This window comes from Schistocerca serialis, chromosome 7 (genome assembly GCF_023864345.2).
Source record: "Schistocerca serialis cubense isolate TAMUIC-IGC-003099 chromosome 7, iqSchSeri2.2, whole genome shotgun sequence".
NCBI lineage: Eukaryota > Metazoa > Arthropoda > Insecta > Orthoptera > Acrididae > Schistocerca > Schistocerca serialis.
Window position 1 is genome coordinate 196021206 of NC_064644.1, and position 20014 is coordinate 196041219.

The following is a 20014-nucleotide window of genomic DNA, read 5'->3' on the forward strand; positions in this document are numbered from 1 at the left end:
CAACATGATGGATGTCCGGCACATAGCTCGCGTGCCGTTGAAGCGGTATTGAATAGCATATTTCATGGCAGGTGGATTGGTCGTCGAAGCACAATACCATGGCCCGCACGTTCACCGGATCTGACGTTCCCGGATTTCTTTCTGTGGGGAAAGTTGAAGGATATTTGCTATCGTGATCTACCGACAACGCCTGACAACATGCGTCAGCGCATTCTCAGTGCATGTGCGAACATTACGGAAGGCTAACTACTTGCTGTAGAGAGGAATGTCGTTGCACGTATTGCCAAATGCATTGAGGTTGACGGACATCATTTTGAGCATTTTTTGCACTAATGTGGTATTTACAGGTAATCACGCTGTAACAGCATGCGTTCTCAGAAATGATAGGTTCACAAAGGTACATGTATCACATTGGAACAACCGAAATAAATTGTTCAAACGTATCTGTATTCTAATTTAAAAAACCTACCTGTTACCAACTGTTCGTCTGAGCCATATGTTTGTGACTATTACAACGCCATCTATCACAAAGCGAAAAAGTGGTCCAACTAAAACATTCATATTTCTTTACGTACTACACGAATATGTAATAAAAATGGGGGTTCCTATTTAAAAAACGCAGTTGTTATCCGTCTGACCTATGGCAGCGCCATCTAGCGGGCCAACCATAGCGCCATCTGGTTTCCCTCTTCAAGCTAGACGAGTTTCGTTCTTTGTAGTTTTTTCGTGTGACGCTTATTTCGTGAGATATTTGGCCCGGTCACGATCAATGGACCGCCCTGTATAGCCCTACGCTTTGTTTCACACCTGTTAAGCAATAATCTCTGTTTCTTACACGTTCCTTTACAGTGACTGTATACCATGGAGGTTCCCTCCCATTATGAACTGTTCTACTGTGTACAAATCTCTCCAGTGCAAGCTCAACTGACATACCCTTCTGTTTCTTTACAAGCTTCACTGGAGTTCTTCATCAGACCTCAAGGGGAGCTAACACTAATGGAGGGAAGGATATGGCTGAGAAACAGCCTAGGGAATTGTCTCTAGAGTGAAACTTTCGGGTCGGGTCGTGAGAGCAGTCACTAAGAGTACTGCACGCAAAAGGAAAGGTTTCTAGTTCGAGTCTTGATCCGGCATACTGTTTTAATCTGCCAGGAAGTTTCGAAACAGTGCACATTCCCCTGCAGAGTCAAAATTTTTCGGGCATATCGGACATTTAGACCCGCTCGTATAGCTTAGAGGGTATCGAGCTAGCTTGCAAGACAGGGTGGCGACACAGATCCGAATGGAAACCGTGCGGTGGATCCTGGTACACCGGTCATTCTGCGTGTGGTTTTTAAGCGGTTTTCCAAGCTCTTTTAGACAAATTTTGGGCATGTCCCCAGTCTCCACCTCAGAAAAACACAAGACAGTTAAACTACGATAGCACACAGAGTATAGTTTACACGATTCCCACACAGATGGCGCACACGCCTTCCCGCCTTAGGTTGACTGAGAACTCTTGGCGGTAGGTATGTATCCGACCACATAATTAAACTAAAATTAATTTTTTAGTTTTGAAAACATACGACTGGATAAATTATTTTTTATTTAATTTGGTAGGTACTACAGGATTCGGCAGGGTGTTGGAAGTTCCATGCGGCTTTTCGCGGATGATGCTGTAGTATACAGAGAAGTTGCAGCATTAGGAAATCGCAGCGAATTGCAGGAAGATCTGCAGCGGATAGGCACTTGGTGCAGGGAGTGGCAACTGAACCTTAACATAGACAAATGTAATGTGTTGCGAATACATAGAAAGAAGGATCCTTTATTGTATGATTATATGATAGTGGAACAAACACTGGTAGCAGTTACTTCTGTAAAATATCTAGGAGTACGCGCACGGAACGATTTGAAGTGAAATGATCATATAAAATTAATTATTGGTAAGGCGGGTGCCAGGTTGAGCTTCACTGGGAGAGTCATTAGAAAATGTAGTCCATCAACAAAGGAGGTGGCTTACAAAACACTCGTTCGATGTATACTTGAGTATTGCTCATCAGCGTGGGATCCGTACCAGGTCGGACTGACAGAGGAGATAGAGAAGATCCAAAGGAGAGCGGCGCGTTTCGTCACAGGGTTACTCGTTAAGCGTGATAGCGTTACGGAGATGTTTAGCAAACCCATGTGGCAGACTCTGCAAGAGAGGCGCTCTGCATCGCGGTGTAGCTTGCTGTCCAGGTTTCGAGAGGGTGCGTTTCTGGATGAGGTATCTAATATATTGCTTCCCCCTACTTATACCTCCCGAGGAGATCACGAATGTAAAATTAAAGAGATTCGAGCGCGCACGGAGGCTTTCCGGCAGTTGTTCTTCGCGCGAACCTTACGCGACTGAAATGGGAAAGGGAGGTAATGACAGTGGCACGTGAAGTGCCCTCCGCCACACACCGTTGGGTCGCTTGCGGAGTATAAATGTAGATGTAGATGCAGAGGATAAGAACTGCGTGGCGACAAAAATAGAAAAAAAGCATTTACTCAATATTATTGAAAGCAACAGTTGCCACTGCTAAGGAAAGATAAAGTCTCTGGGAATGACCGAACTGAATAAAGGAATTCATCACTGTTTTTAAAAGACACGTGGAAAAAAGAGAAAGAAACAACAGTGTAGACAAAAGATATTTATTAAAACTGTGTGCCGGACCAAGATTCGAACTCCGGACCTTTGCCTTTCGCGGGCAAGTTCTCTTTCATCTGAGCTACTCAAGCACGATTCAAGGCTCGCCCTCACAGCCTTACATCCGCCAGTACTTCGTCTCCTACCCTCCAAACTTCACAGAAGATCTCCTGCAAAACTTACAGAACTTGCGAAAGGCAAAGGTCTCGAGTACCAGTCTCGGTCCAGATTTAATCTGCCAGGAATTTTCGTATCAGCGCACAGCCCGCTGTAAATTTCATTCTGGAAGAGATACTTACCCTGGGGCAGGAGCACGTTGCACAGTGCTGAGGTTGGCAGCTCCACCATGAGACAGAGCACCAGAGCACAGAAGTAGGCCTCCATTATGTCAGAGAACCAGTGCGATATCTGCAAAACAAAGCACGGCATTAAAATCTCTGCTGTACAGTTCCACAACTTCACTAAGCTCCTGTCTAATTCAGCGTCACTGAAGCATTTCGGCTTACTATTAATGTGGCACATTGTAAGCAGGCTGTTTAGGTTTTTATGTTGGTAACGCCACGTAGCGCTCTGTATGAAAATCACAGACTGCTGTGTGCAGTCTGTGGCTGGCTGGCATTGTTGGAATATTCGCTATTGTAGTGTTGGGCAGTTGGATGTGAACAGCGGGTAGCGTTGGGCAGTTGGAGGTGAGCCGCCAGCAGTGGTGGATGTGGAGAGAGAGAGATGCCAAAGTTTTGAGAGGTTACTATAAGCGGACGATCTGGACGTGTTTCTGCCAGAAAAAGGAAATTTGTATATATATATATATATATATATATATATATATATATATATATATATATATATATACTCCTGGAAATGGAAAAAAGAACACATTGACACCGGTGTGTCAGACCCACCATACTTGCTCCGGACACTGCGAGAGGACTGTACAAGCAATGATCACACGCACGGCACAGCGGACACACCAGGAACCGCGGTGTTGGCCGTCGAATGGCGCTAGCTGCGCAGCATTTGTGCACCGCTGCCGTCAGTGTCAGCCAGTTTGCCGTGGCATACGGAGCTCCATCGCAGTCTTTAACACTGGTAGCATGCCGCGACAGCGTAGATGTGAACCGTATGTGCAGTTGACGGATTTTGAGCGAGGGCGTATAGTGGGCATGCGGGAGGCCGGGTGGACGTACCGCCGAATTGCTCAACACGTGGGGCGTGAGGTCTCCACAGTACATCGATGTTGTCGCCAGTGGTCGGCGGAAGGTGGACGTGCCCGTCGACCTGGGACCGGACCGCAGCGACGCACGGATGCACGCCAAGACCGTAGGATCCTACGCAGTGCCGTAGGGGACCGCACCGCCACTTCCCAGCAAATTAGGGACACTGTTGCTCCTGGGGTATCGGCGAGGACCATTCGCAACCGTCTCCATGAAGCTGGGCTACGGTCCCGCACACCGTTAGGCCGTCTTCCGCTCACGCCCCAACATCGTGCAGCCCGCCTCCAGTGGTGTCGCGACAGGCGTGAATGGAGGGACGAATGGAGACGTGTCGTCTTCAGCGATGAGAGTCGCTTCTGCCTTGGTGCCAATGATGGTCGTATGCGTGTTTGGCGCCGTGCAGGTGAGCGCCACAATCAGGACTGCATACGACCGAGGCACACAGGGCCAACACCCGGCATCATGGTGTGGGGAGCGATCTCCTACACTGGCCGTACACCACTGGTGATCGTCGAGGGGACACTGAATAGTGCACGGTACATCCAAACCGTCATCGAACCCATCGTTCTACCATTCCTAGACCGGCAAGGGAACTTGCTGTTCCAACAGGACAATGCACATCCGCATGTATCCCGTGCCACCCAACGTGCTCTAGAAGGTGTAAGTCAACTACCCTAGCCAGCAAGATCTCCGGATCTGTCCCCCATTGAGCATGTTTGGGACTGGATGAAGCGTCGTCTCACGCGGTCTGCACGTCCAGCACGAACGTTGGTCCAACTGAGGCGCCAGGTGGAAATGGCATGGCAAGCCGTTCCACAGGACTACATCCAGCATCTCTACGATCGTCTCCATGGGAAAATAGCAGCCTGCATTGCTGCGAAAGGTGGATATACACTGTACTAGTGCCGACATTGTGCATGCTCTGTTGCCTGTGTCTATGTGCCTGTGGTTCTGTCAGTGTGATCATGTGATGTATCTGACCCCAGGAATGTGTCAATAAAGTTTCCCCTTCCTGGGACAATGAATTCACGGTGTTCTTATTTCAATTTCCAGGAGTGTATATATATATATATATATATATATATATATATATATATATATATATATATATAATCAGGAAACATTCCTCACACACAAAGAAAGAAAATATGTTATGTGGTGGACATGTGTCCGGAAACGCTTACTTTCCATGTTAGAGCTCATTTTATTACTTCTCTTCAAATGACATTAATCATGGAATTGAAACACAGCAGCAGCACTAAATGTAAATTGGCAATGTAATTGAAACACACAGCAACAGTACGTACCAGCGTGACTTCAAACACTTTGTTACAGGAAATGTTGAAAATGTCCTCCGTTAGCGAGGATACATGCATCCACCATCCGTCGCATGGAATCCCTGATGCAGCCCTGGAGAATGGCGTATTGTATCACAGCTGTCCACAATACGAGCACGAAGAGTCTCTACATTTGGTAACGGGGTTGCGTAGACAAGAGCTTTCAAATGCCCCCATAAATGAAAGTCAAGAGGGTTGAGGTTAGGAGAGCGTGGAGGCCATGGAATTGGTCTGCCTCTACGGTCACCGAATCTGTTGTTGAGAAGCGTACGATCACTTCGACTGAAATATGCAGGAGGTCCATCGTGCATGAACCACATGTTGTATCGTACTTGTAAAGGCACATGTTCTAGCAGCACAGGTAGAGTATCCCGTATGAAATCACGATAACGTGCTCCATTGAGCGTACGTGGAAGAAAAAACTAAAATGAGCTCTAACATGGAAATTAAGCGTGTCCGGACACATGTCCACATCACATCTTTTCTTTATTTGTGTGTGAGGAATGTTTCCTGAAAGTTTGGCCGTACCTTTTTGTAACGCCCTGTATATATTTGAACATTATTAAGGTAAACACATTGTTTGTTCTCTATCGAAATTTTTCATTTTGCCTATCAGTAGTTAGTGCCTTCAGTAGTTAGAATCTTTTATTTAGATGGCAGTATTGGCGCTCACTGTATTGCAGTAGTTCGAGTAACGAAGATTTTTGTGAGGTAAGTGATTCACGAAAGGCATATGTTATTGTTAGTCAGGGCCATTCTTTTGTAGGGATTATTGAAAGTCAGGTTTCGTTGTGCTAAAAATATTGTGTGTCAGTTTAGTGACGATCAGAATAAGTAAAGAGAGAGCTGCCTGAGTACGTTCAGTTTTGCTCTGCTGTTTGAAAATCAAATAACGTAAGAGGTTTTCCAGTACAGTCATTTTTAATTTTTTATAAGGGGACATTTCAACATTTTACACGCATCTTCCATGTGTTGATGTAACTACAAGAATAATTCTTATAATCACAGCAGCGCCTTAAGTGAAAATTCAAATGAAATAATAATTTAACGGCTTCGAATGGTGTATGACTAAAAGCAAACATGATGAATAGTTATTTTTATATCCAGATAATTCAAAATACACTTGTTGCTGTCATATAAAACATTTATTTCCGTAACTTAATTTCTGGTTGTTTGTCGTTTTGAAAGCCCCCTCTGTAATTTTTGTATTCATGTGACCAGAAAAAACATACAAAAATTCACTCCCCACTAGCACCGCCTTTTAACTGACTAGTAATTTTTAAAAAAATCCTCAAGCGATATGCTGTTGTCGTTGTCGTTGCTGTTGCTGTTACCGTGGTCTTCAATCCGAAAGTTGGTTTGATGCAGGTCTCCACGCTGCTGTATCCTTTGAAGGCTCTTGATAGCTGCAGCAGCCGTATTAATCCTTTGGTCTACAACCAAAATGTTTACAAGCATACTTCCATCTGTTACCAAACTGATGATTCCTTCCTGTCTCAGGATGAGCCCTACCAATTGATATCTTCTTTTAGTCAAATTACGACATAAATTTAATTTTTCTCCATTTCGGTTCAGTATTTCCTCGTTAATTACACGATCTACCCATCTAATATTTAGGATTTTTCTATAGCGTCACATTTTAAAAGTTTCTATTCTCTACTTGTCTGAATCGTCAGTGTTTCAGTTCCATACAAGGATACCATCCAGAGGAAATACCTTCAGAAAACATTTCCAAGAGCTTAAGTTTAGTCTGAGGTGACAAAGTCATTGAATACCTCCTAATATCGCGTCGGATCTCCTTTTCCCCAGTGTCGTGCGGCAACTCGACGTGGTATGGACTAAAAAAAATCGTTGGAAATCCCTTGCAAAAATATTGAGCTACGTCGCCTTTATAAGCGTCCATAATTGCGAAGGTGTTGTCGGTGCAGGATTTTATGCACAAACTCTCCTCTCGATTATGTTCCATAAATAACTGACGAGATTCTTGTCGGACTATCACGGTGGCCAAATCATTCGCTAGATTTGTCCAGAATGTTCTTCGAACTATTCGCGAACAATTGTGGCCCCGTGGCATGACATCGGTGTTCAGGAACATGAAGTCCATGAATGGTTGTCGCCGCGCGGGATTAGCCGAGCGGTCAGGGGCGCTGCAGTCGTGGACTGTGCGGCTGGTCCCGGCGGAGGTTCGAGTCCTCCCTCGGGAATGAGTGTGTGTGTTTGTCCTTAGGATAATTTAGGTTAAGTAGTGTGTAAGCTTAGGGACTGATGACCTTAGCAGTTAAGTCCCATAAGATTTCACACACATTCGAACATTTGAGTGGTTGAAAATTGCCTACAAGCAGCCGAACATAACCATTTCCATTCAATAACAGGCTCAATGCGACCAGAGGTGCCAGTCCATTCTATGTAAACACAGCCCGCACCATAATAGGGCCACCACCAGCTTGCACAGTGGCTTGTTGACAGCTTGGATCCATGGCTTCGTGGGCTCGTGTTTCGCTCTCGAACGCTACCATCAGCTCTTACCAACAGAAATCGGGTCTCTTGTGCCCAGGACACGGTTTTCCAGTCGTCTAGGGTCCAGCCGATGTGGTCACGAGCCCAGGTCACGAGCGGGTCGTCTGCTGCCATACCCCATTAACGCCGCACTCTCCTAACGGATACGTTCGTCGTACGCCCCACATTGATTTCTGCGGTTATTTCACCCATTGATGCTTGTCTGTTAGCACTGATAACTCTATAAAAACGCCGCTAGTCTTGGTTGTTAAGTGCAAGCCGTCGCCCACTGCGTTGTTCGCGGTGAGAGCTAATGCCTGAAATGTGGTACTCTCGGCACGCTCTGGACACCGTGAAACTCTGAATATTGAATTCTCTCTAATGATGTCAGAGGAGATAGAGGGCAGTCTAGTATCATGTCGCCGAAATCAGTGCTACAGAGACATCGTAAGTAAGAGAAATTTCCGAACAATAGAACTGTAACCAGTATCATTTCAATCAACAGAGTTATCAACCTCAATTTCCTCTTTTTAAAGGTAAAATGTTTATTTTACAAAAATCTTTTAATAGTCATGATCGCAATTACATAAATTTTAATGATTACTAATTCTAGCTGATTATCTAACCGCATTGAGATCTGAAATGTCAACAGAACATTTCATTAAGAAGGAACACAAGGTGTGTTACATATGTTGTTGTTGTTGTTGTGGTCTTCAGTCCTGAGACTGGTTTGATGCAGCTCTCCATGCTACTCTACCCTGTGCAAGCTTCTTCATCTCCCGGTACCTACTGCAGCCTACATCCTTCTGAATCTGCTTAGTGTATTCATCTCTTGGTCTCCCTCTACGATTTTTACCCTCCACGCTGCCCTCCAATACTAAATTGGTGATCCCTTGATGCCTCAGAACATGTCCTACCAACCGATCCCTTCTTCTGGTCACGTTGTGCCACAAACTCCTCTTCTCCCCAATTCTATTCAATACCTCCTCATTAGTTATTTGATCTACCCACCTAATCTTCAACATTCTTCTGTAGCACCACATTTCGAAAGCTTCTATTCTCTTCTTGTCTAAACTATTTATCGTCCATGTTTCACTTCATACAAATACTTTCAGAAACGACTTCCTGACACTTAAATCTATACTCGATGTTAACAAATTTCTCTTCTTCAGAAACGCTTTCCTTGCCATTGCCAGTCTACATTTTATATCCTCTCTACTTCGACCATCATCAGTTATTTTGCTCCCCAAATAGCAAAACTCCTTTACTACTTTAAGTGTCTCATTTCCTAATCTAATTCCCTCAGCACCACCCGACTTAATTCGACTACATTCCATTATCCTTGTTTTGCTTTTGTTGATGTTCATCTTATACCCTCCTTTCAAGACACTGTCCATTCCGTTCAACTGCTCTTCCAAGTCCTTTGCTGTCTCTGACAGAATTACAATGTCATCGGCGAACCTCAAAGTTTTTATTTCTTCTCCATGGATTTTAATACCTACTCCGAACTTTTCTTTTGTTTCCTTTACTGCTTGCTCAATATACAGATTGAATAGCATCGGGGAGAGGCTATAACCCTGTCTCACTCCCTTCCCAACCACTGCTTCCCTTTCGTGTCCCTCGACTTTTATAACTGCCATCTGGTTTCTGTACAAATTGTAAATAGCCTTTCGCTCCCTGTGTTTTACCCCTGCCACCTTCAGAATTTGAAAGATAGTATTCCAGTCAACGTTGTCAAAAGCTTTCTATAAGTCTACAAATGCTAGAAACGTAGGTTTGCCTTTCCTTAATCTTTCTTCTAAGATAAGTCGTAGGGTCAGTATTGCCTCACGTGTTCCAGCATTTCTACGGAATCCAAACTGATCTTCCCCGAGGTCGGCTTCTACCAGTTTTTCCATTCGTCTGTAAAGAATTCGCGCTAGTATTTTGCAGCCGTGACTGATTAAACTGATAGTTCGGTAATTTTCACATCTGTCAACACCTGCTTCTTTGGGAATGGAATTATTATATTCTTCTTGAAGTCTGAGGGAATTTCGCCTGTCTCATACATCTTGCTCACCAGATGGTTACATATATGTCATTTAATTAATCCTTTTACATTTTCTTCAGTTACTGTATTATACTGTTTATATTATATGATGGTATTTTTGTTATTATGTGTACTCGCGCGCCGCCCATCAGCATCCTGCCATTCCTTGTGCCTGAGCCAAGCCCCCTGTTTGTTTGCTTACCTCACAGAATGGGCCAAAGCTATCTCTTCAGATTAATGCAGGAGGTAGGGAACATCAAAACAAACATATTTCGACAGTTGACATATGGTCTCTGAAGTCAGCTTGTAATGTTAAGGAACATTTTGTTAATGGTGCAGACGTAAGTTATTGTGTAGGTGTCGCTGACTGGGAATGCGTACTGCCGTTCAAAACTGCTCTGTACGGATGGTTGGCTCTGAGGTCTGGTTGGAAATACACCGATTCATTCGCAAGCATCATCGCCTTTTGACAAAAAAGGTAATTTCCTTGTAAAGACACCAACTCACCTTGTGACAACAACAGTGAACATGAAGCAGATTACTTTTGCTGAAATGGCTTACTTGCATCTGATATACGGGTCTGTGAATGGAAATGGACAAGCTGCAGTAAGAGAGTATCGACAGCACTTTCCCAACCGACAGCTTTCACAACACCAAACATTCGGACGTCTGCTTCGCCTGCTATGTGAAACAGGCGCTTTCCGTGCAAATATGCGTGATGCAGGTCAGAATCAAACAGTGCAAATTCCCGAAACGGAAGACGACATGTCGAGGACACTCCATCTACATGTACCGACGTATTGCACACATCCTTGGCGTCAGACATACAGGGTGGAAATTATTGAACTGTATGAAAAAAAACGTAAATTAGTTTCAAACTACGGCATGCACACGCTTTATTCAACATTTAAACGTCACTACAGATATTCGGATTTAGGTTGTGACATGTTCGATATGTCTGCCATCTTTGGCGATGATGTGGCGCAGACGAAAAGCGAAATTCTGCATGACCCGCTGAAGTATCGGAATACCGATGCTGTCGATGACCTGAATGGCTGTTTCCAGCTCAGCAATGGTTTTGGGGTTGTTGCTGTACTGTACACGTTGTCTTTAACGTAGCCCCACAAAAAGGAGTCGCATGTATTCAGATCCGGAGAATATGGTGGGCAATCGAGGTCCGTGCCAGTGGCCTCTGGTACCACAGAGAATTCGGTCCTCAAAGTGCTCCTCCAACGCAAGAAACACTCTGCTGCTTCGATGGTGTCGAGCTCCGTCTTGCATGAACCACGTCTTGTCGAAATCGGGGTTACATTGGATAATGAAGATGCACTCGTCTCCCAAAATCTTCACCTACCGTTCGGTAGTCACCATGCCATCAAGGAATTTCGCACCGATTATTCCGTCACTGGACGTTGCACACCTCATAGTCACCCTTGAGGGTGAAGAGACTTCTCGGTCGTGAAATGCGGATTGTGAGTCCCCCAAATGCGCCAGTTTTGCTTTTTCACGAACACATAAAAATGAAAGTGGGATTCGTCGCTAAACCGAACCATGCATGAGCATACTAATTTCCATCAGCTTCGCGGCCAGCCGTGCAGTTTGAACGTCGAAACGCAAACCCTTCTGAAGTTATGACGATTTTATTTCATACAGTTCAATAATTATCACCCTGTAGGCTTGTGTGGAATATGTTACATGACCAGTAGCTTCATCCTTTCCGCCTTCAGCATGTGGCACCAACAGCACCCGTAAAATTTTCGCCAAGGCGTGCTGTTCGAATAATGGTTTTTACAACAGACTGCCGTGCACTTCTTGTTTCTGGCCGTAGTCCTCTGCACAGACGAGGCGTTGTTTACTCGTGAAGGCTGATTAAATATCCACAATTCACATGTTTGGGCACATATGAATCCACGAGGTACTCGACCTCGTGCTCATCAGTGATTTGATGTTAATGCATGAGCCGGAATACTCGGTAACAAGTTGATTGGACCAAACATTCTTCCATTCCGCCTCAACGCACGGAGATACCACATCTTCGTGGGACATATGTTGCCAGAACTGCTGGAGGATGTACCTCTAAATGTTAGGCGAAATGTGTACTTTTAGCACGATATGGCGGCAGCCCGTTTCAGCATTGCTGTCTCAAGAATCATCTGAGAGCCGCCTTTGGGAACCGAGAGATCGGCCGAGGTGGCCCTGTGTCCTGGCCAGCCAGGTCACCTGTCCTCTTGTGTCTGGATTTCTTCCTCTGGGGGCATATGGAACACCTGGTGTATGAAACAGTTGTGGAAACAGAAGATGACCTCGTCGCTAACCATCGCTGTCGGTACCATTGCGGACATGCCAGGAGTCTTTGAACGGACATTACGTTCAATGGTCTGAGAATGTACTGCGTGTGTACAGACCAAGGGTCGCACATTCGAGTCGTTCTTGTGAGTGCCAGTGCTGTAATTAGCATGCTAGACCAGAATGAGATTTTCACTCTGCAGCGGAGTGTGCGCTGGTATGAAACTTCCTGGCAGATTAAAACTGTGTGCCGGACCGAGACTCGAAGTCGGGACCTTTGCCTTTCGCGGACAAGTGCTCTACCATCTGAGCTACTCAAGCACGACTGACGCCCCGTCCTCACAGCTTTACTTCTGCCAGTGCCTCGTCTCCTACCTTCCAAACTTAACAGAAGCTCTCCTGCGAACCTTTGCAGAACTAGCACTCCTGAAAGGAAGGATATTGCGGAGACATGGCTTAGCCACAGCTTGGGGGATGTTTCCAGAATGAGATTTTCACTCTGCAACGGAGTGTGCGCTGATATGAAACTTCCTGGCAGATTAAAACTGTGAGGGTGGGGCGTGAGTCGTGCTTGGGTAGCTCGGATGGTAGAGCGCTTGCCCACGAAAGGCAAAGGTCCCGAGTTCGAGTCTCGGTCCGGCACACAGTTTTAATCTGCCTGGAAGTTTCAGCATGCTAGACTTCTACTATTTAAATCGGCCTAGCATCAGAAATTGCCGCCAGGGACCATCGTACAGCAACTACATATACTTGTTTTGATGTTTTATATCTCCTGTATTAATTTGACTGCATAGTTTCGGGACGCCGTGTATGTCATAGATGGGTTACTGCTGTAACGAGATTGTACACACAATATTGTATATCAGTGATGGCTTGCAAGATGGGTTTGTTTTTAGGTATTATTGCTTGGATAATTCCATTTTGTACTCTACCCTGTACTGACATCACTGTTTATACTTTGCAGGTCTTGCATAGCTACTGTTTTAGACACATGGAATAAACCATTATTTTATTGTGTTCCGTCTCTTACATGGGATATGACTGTGATGCAGACTTGACGACTTTGTCTTGTTTTCGGAACATACATTACGCACCTCAATATGTAATTGACTTTCGTTTATTGTATCGATGTTTTAATTAATTGCTTTTAGTGCCTCTTCTTAGTGCAGTTTTTTGCTGTCATTTCGCATCTGAAGATAACTGGATAATCAGGGGAGACTGGTAATCATTTATGTAATTGCGATCTTGCCTTTTAAACGATTTTTAGATCGCGTGTCTCTTTCCCTTGTTATGTCAATAATAAAGAATCAATTTCCTTTTACTTGATTAATTGCCACAATTGTCCTTACTGCTTGAAGGTTAGTCTCTAATTTCTTTCAGTAACATCTCAGCAGTAAAATTAATAAGAAACGTTTATTTTTCATCTCATTCGTGTAAATATGGACTCGGTTTCTTCCCTCAAGTCAGGAGTCTCCTTTCCACATGGTTGACCAAAGCGTTATGTTCAGAGTCCATCTGAAGGTGAGGTAGAGATTCGAATGTGGCAAATTTTTCTGTGCGACAAGTAAGTTTCATCGGCTACGACCACATATGAGGAAGAGAGGGGGGAGGCTGAAGGGAGTGGAAATGGAGGATGATGCGTCCTGGCCTACTGCCAGGGGCCCAGAGTTTTTTGTACGCCTTTTGCAACCCAGCGTAGTGGGAACAGAGAGTACCAGCTGTGTACGTGAAACGCACTTTTCTGTCGTCAGTAGCTTTTGCTTTGACCATGCAGCTGTTATAAAAATCCTGAATCTCACTCAACACTGTAACTTAAGCAATACCTGATAGCTGAAAAAATTGTTTCGACTTCTCTTGTATGTCCGAGCTGCTACCAGATAGGATCCAAGTCTCTATCGGCGGATCGGAGTGAGAAAGGGACGTTTGCAGATGTAAAAGTGCTTTCTGAGGATAGAGGTGACAAATGAACATGTCTGCAGGACACATGACGTCAACATCTGGCGTGTGAGACACAACCTGCCAAGTGAGAAAATGCCTTCTAGTTATAACTTTCTTGGCGTTCATGTGTGCCTTCCTACCTTGGAAACTATGGGCGGTACGCAACAATTAAAAAAAGTTGTTGCAAAATAATTTGATAATTTGGATGACCAGAAGAAGAACGTAAGCTGGTCATTTGCGTGCATGCTCACGCTCGGGGAGAGATAACTTCAGGACGCTGAGGGAGAGGTCGTCCTGATGTGGAAGTGTTGACTTACAAGCATCCCCTTGAGTGCGAGGTCCGAAGTTCAAACTTTAGTAAGGGTCATTTGAAAGTGTTGTGTTAAGAATTACGACAAGGAAAGTATTAGGTGCTAATGACTCACCACTTGCTTCAGGAGGACGACAGAAAATGAATGTCTGGGAGTTGCAGAGATCAGTCTTCTGTGGGATTGTTGTGTTACACTAAATGGACACAAACCATTAACTTGCAACACGAACACCGAATGAAAAATGGCGTGCCACAGTGATCAAGAAGGTTCGCACGATCAAGATCGGAGGTGAACTTCTTGGGAATTCGTACAGGACGTATCCACGCTTAAGGAATGCAAATAGAATCATATTGATGTCTACATCTACATCTGCATCTACATGGATACTCTGCTAATCACATTTAAGTGCCCGGCAGAGGGTTAATCGAACCACCTCCACAATTCTCTATTATTCCAATTTCTTACAGCGCGCGGAAAGAATGAACACCTATATCTTTCGGTACGAGCTTTGATTTCCCTTATTTTATCTTGGTGATCGTTCCTCCCTATGTAAGTCGGTGTCAACAAAATATTTTCGCATTCGGAGGAGAAAGTTGGTGATTGGAATTTCGTGAGAAGATTCCGTCGCAACGAAAAACGCCTTTCTTTTAATGATTTCCAGCCCGAATCCTGTATAATTTCTGTGACACTCTCTCCATATTTCGCGATAATACAAAACGTGGTCCCTTTCTTTGAACTTTTTTGATGTAATCCGTCAGTCCCACCTGGTAAGAACCCCACAACGCGCAGCAGTATTCTAAAAGAGGACGGACAAGCGTAGTGTAGGCAGTCTCCTTAGTAGGTCTGTTACATTTTCTTAGTGTCCCACCAATAAAACGCAGCCTTTGGTTAGCCTTCCCCACAACATTTTCTATGTCTTCTTTCCAATTTAAGTTGATCTTAATTGTAATACCTAGGTATTTAGTTGAATTTATGGCTTTTAGATTAGACTGATTTATCATGTAACCGAAGTTTAACGCGTTCCTTTTCGCACTCATGTGGATGACCTCACACTTTTCGTTATTTAGGGCTAACCGCCATTTTTCGCACCATGCAGATATTTTTTCTAAATCTTTTGCAGTTTGTTTTGATCTTCTGATGACTTTAATCGATAAACGACAGCGTCATCTGCAAACAACCGAAGACGGCTGCTCAGATTGTCTCCCAAATCGTTTATATAGATAAGGAACCGCAAAGGGCCTATAACACTACCTTGGGGAACGCCTGAAATCACTTCTGTTTTACCCGATGACTTTCCGTCAATTACTACGAACTGTGACCTCTCTGACAGGAAATCGGAAATCCAGTCACATAACTGAGACGATATTCCGTAAGCACGTATTTTACTACGAGCCGCTTGTGTGGTACAGTGTCAAAACCCTTCCGGAAATCCGGGAATACGGAATCGATCTGAAATCCCTTGTCAATAGCACTCAGCACTTCATGTGAATAAAGAGCTAGTTGTGTTTCACAGGAACGATGTTTTCTAAACCCATGTTGACTGTGTTAATAGACCGTTTCCTTCGAGGTAATTCATAATGTTCGAACACAATATATGTTCTAAAATCCTGCTGCATATCGACGTTAACGATATGGGCCTGTAATTTAGTGGATTACTCCTACTACCTTTCTTGAATATTGGTGTGACCTGTGCAACTTTACAGTCTTTGGGTACGGATCTTTCGTCGAGCGAACGGTTGTATATGATTGTTAAGTATGGAGGTAATGCATCAGCATACTCCGAAAGGAACCTAATTGGTATACAGGTGATGAGAACTGATGGAATGTGAAAGCATGCAACTGAATGTGAAATAGTTTGTCATGGAGCTTATCGTGGAACTGGCTATCCTTTACGGTGTAGCTGCAGATAAAGCGATGATATGTTTTATAGGCACGGAAAAAACAAACATCCTGCCACTGAATTTCTCCAGTGGTTCCAGGTTGTATGAACTGCAATGTTACACACTTATCAGGAGGGATAGTTTGCCCTAAAGGAGCATGATTTTTATACGCAGACCAGGAATCAAGCAAAAGCGAGTTATTTTGATGTGCCGTTGGCTGAAGTTGCACCTGTGGTTTGGAGATAACGTCTTTGATTAGTAATCAAAACGTTCTCGGTCCCAGGTTCGAAATCCGCCACCACTTAAATTCTGATTAATAATCAGCATTGGCGGTCGAAGACTTCCGGCATTAGAAGTCACCCTCAGTCTGCTAACGGTGTTGCCAAAGAGGGCGGAGGAGCGGGCAGAGATTCAGGGCACTCTCTTGGTCTTGGGGTGGGAAAGTTACCCTAAAGGCGGAAGAATCAGCAATGATCAACGACATGAGGATGCACGAGGCAATGGAAATCACTGCATTAAAACACATAACGTGTATCCACAGTACACGTAGCCTGTTATTGAAAAAGTGTCATGATGATTTCTCCATCGGCAAAAGATTCCGGAATAGTCCCCATTTCGGCTCTCTCGGAGGGGACTGCCAAGAGGGAGGTGTCCACGAGAAAAAGATTGAATAACCAACGAACATAGTAAGGAAGCTAGAAAATCTGAAAAGTGAAATGTAAAGGCTCAGTCTAGATGTAATAGGGGTCAGTGGCGTGAAGTGGAAAGAAGACAAGGATTACTGGTTATATGAGTATAGGGTAATATCAACAGCAGCAGAAAATGGTATAGCGGGTGTAGTTTTCGTTATGAATAGGAAGGTAGGGCAGACAGTCTGTTACCGTGAACAGTTCAGTGATAGGATGGCTCTTATCGGGATATACCACAAACCAACACCGTCGACGATGACTCAGGTATACATGCCAACGTCGCAAGATGAAGAAGTAAAGAAAGTATATGAGTATATTGAAAGGATAATACAGTACGTAAAGCGAGACGAAAATCTAATAGTCATGGGGGACTGGAATGCAGTTGTAGGGGAACGAATAGAAGAGAAGATTACAGAAGAATATGGACTTGGGACAAGGAATGAGAGAGAAGAAAGACTAATTAATTCCATAATAAATTTCTTCTTGTAATAGCGAGTACTCTACTCGAGAATCAGAACAGGAGGAGATAATCTTGGAAAAGGCCAGGTGATACAGAAAGATTTCAGTTAGATTACAGCATGGTCAGACAGAGAGTCCGAAATCAGATACTGCATTGTAAGGCGTACTCTGGAGCAGACATAGACCGATATCACAATGTAGCAGTGATGAAGAGTTCGCTGAAGTTTAAGAGGTTAGTCAGGAAGAATCAATAAGCAAAGAAGTGGGATACGCTTGAAGTTCTCTAAGGCTATAGATACAGCAATAAGGAATAGCTCAGTAGGCAGTGCAGTTGAAGAGGAATGGACATGTCAAAAACAGCAATCACAGATATTGGAAACAAAAACTGAGCTACAAAGAAGGTAACTGCGAAGAAACCACGGGTAACACAAGAAATTTTTCAGCTGATCCATGAAAGAAGGAAGTACAATAATGTTCACGGAAATTCAGAAATACAGAAATACAAGAAGCTGAGGGATGAAATAATAGCAAATGCAGGGAAGCTAAGACGAAATGGCTGCATGGAAGATGTTAAGTAATCTAAAAAGAAATGATTGTCGGAAGGACTGACTTAGCATATAGCAAGATCAAAACAACCTTCGGTGAAATTAAAAGCTAGGGTGGCAACATTAAGAATGCAACGTGAATTCCACTGTCAAATGCAGACAAGGGAGCAGGGAGGTGGGAAGAGTACAGTGAACGCATCTATGAGGGAGAGGACTTGTCTGATAACGTGATAGAAGAAGAAACAGGAATCGATATAGAAGAGACAGGGGATCAAGTATTAGAATTTAAAAAAACTTTGGAAGCCTTAACATGAAACAAGGCAGAAGGGAAGGAAACATTCCATCAGAATTCCTAAAATCATTGGGGGAAGTGGCAACAAAACGACTATTCGCGTTGGCTCGTAGCATACAGAGCACTGGCGATATACCATCAGACTTTTGGAAAAATACCAACTACACAATTCCGAAGACTGCAAGAGCTGAAACCGGCCGGAGTGGCCGAGCGGTTCTAGGCGCTACAGTCTGGAACCGCGCGACCGCTACGGTCGCAGGTTCCCTCTCGGTAGTGCCACGTGGCTAACGGAAAGCCAGTCTCCTTGCGACCGTACATTCCCGTGAGCATCGCTGGCAGCAATCATGTACAGTGGCTACATTCCTGTTTAGATTTTTTGCAAAATATCGCAGAAGAAACATCCAGCTTCTCGTAGCCGTATTACACGAGTTCGTTCAAACTCAGTGAAGTGTTGATAATGCCGTCTTTGTAGCCTTAAATACATTCTTGACTAACATCAACTCTCCACGTCCAGTCTCCAAGGTAATAACCGTTACAGCCTGCATTTGAAGCAAGCCTGATTTGCATCCTCATAATTGTGCTAGTAGCGCCATTCTCATACGACTGACTCGAAATTTGAATAGACGTCGTCTTTCAGATGTAGAAACACGCCTACCAACTGTCCTTTACATCACACAACTCCTTCTTGGTGTTGCTCAGTGGGTGATCGAAAACTTTTGACCGATACTGTACTTTCTGAACTTTATATTTTCAAATAGGGAAGAACTTTGTTAAAACGCAGGGAGGTACATATTTTGACTATTGGTACGCTAATGACAGACGTTTCATCTTGAATGGCACTGGATTATCCTTCAATGTCCAGTAGTGGGAGCGTGGAAAAGATGGCCGTTAGCTATATTATTCCACTCCTAACTAGCGAAAACACGACACAATCTAATTACGTTCTAGCAGCTACCGCTCCCAAATCCTCTATTTACTACACAAATTTCCCATTTAAGTGCAAATTGAATATGATAATTAATAAACGTCAAAACAATAAAAACGCAGTCACCTGGATACTTGGTAAAGCAATAAAAATCAAAGTAGTCGATATGGGATATGGACTACCCTTAGTTAACAGATACTCGACGTTACCGTAAACAAGCGTCAGTGTTACGAACGAATAGGGCTTCCTTTTCCAGATGGTCTCCCAGACTGTACTCACCACGCGCGACTCAGCTACATACTCCTCGTGGAACTGGAGGCCGAACTTGCACTTCTGCATCGTGTAGTGTACCAGGTAGGCGCTGTACGTGAGCCTGCCCAGCGGCTGGAAGGGCCGCCAAGACAGCGCCGACGACGCGAACCCTGCAACACGGCTCCGTGTCAGGGACAGCACCTCTGCGCGAGATGGAGCTGCGTTTCAGATGTTACATAGCTGCGTCCTCATAGCGTGTTATCGCAGCTGGAAGCGGCAAGGTGGTGGGCTCGACGTACAGAAAAATGCCTTCTTGCGTCATAATAAACTATACAAGAAATCACCTAAAAATAAGCTTCTAACTTATAGAATTACATTCCCCTTGAAATATATTCAGTCTCGCCTTTATCTTAGATACTATCTGTGAAGAAATGAGTTAAAATTTGTACCACGGTCGGGGCTTGAATCCAGGTCTCCTGCTTACAAGGCAGATGTGGCTTAGAAAACACTCGTTCGACCTATACTTCAGTGTTGCTCATCAGTGTGGGATCCATACCAGGTCGGGTTGACGGAGGAGATAGAGAAGATCCAAAGAAGAGCGGCGTGTTTCGTCACACGGTTATTTGGTAAGCCTGATAGCGTTACGGAGATGTTTAGCAAACTCAAAAATGGTTCAAATGGCTCTGAGCACTATGGGACTTAACATCTTAG

General features: G+C 44.2%; 1 protein-coding gene across 1 annotated transcript in view; it reads right to left on the bottom strand.

Annotated features, from left to right (window-relative positions):
- The window catches only part of LOC126412336 (nose resistant to fluoxetine protein 6-like), a 270762-nt gene that overhangs the window by 13628 nt on the left and 237120 nt on the right, over positions 1 to 20014 (bottom strand). The window contains exons 12-13 of the mRNA XM_050081879.1: positions 19331 to 19473; positions 2950 to 3058 (exon numbers count right to left, since the gene is read on the bottom strand). Of these exons, the coding sequence (XP_049937836.1) occupies positions 2950 to 3058; positions 19331 to 19473 (252 nt within the window). The remainder of the gene's footprint in view (positions 1 to 2949; positions 3059 to 19330; positions 19474 to 20014) is intronic.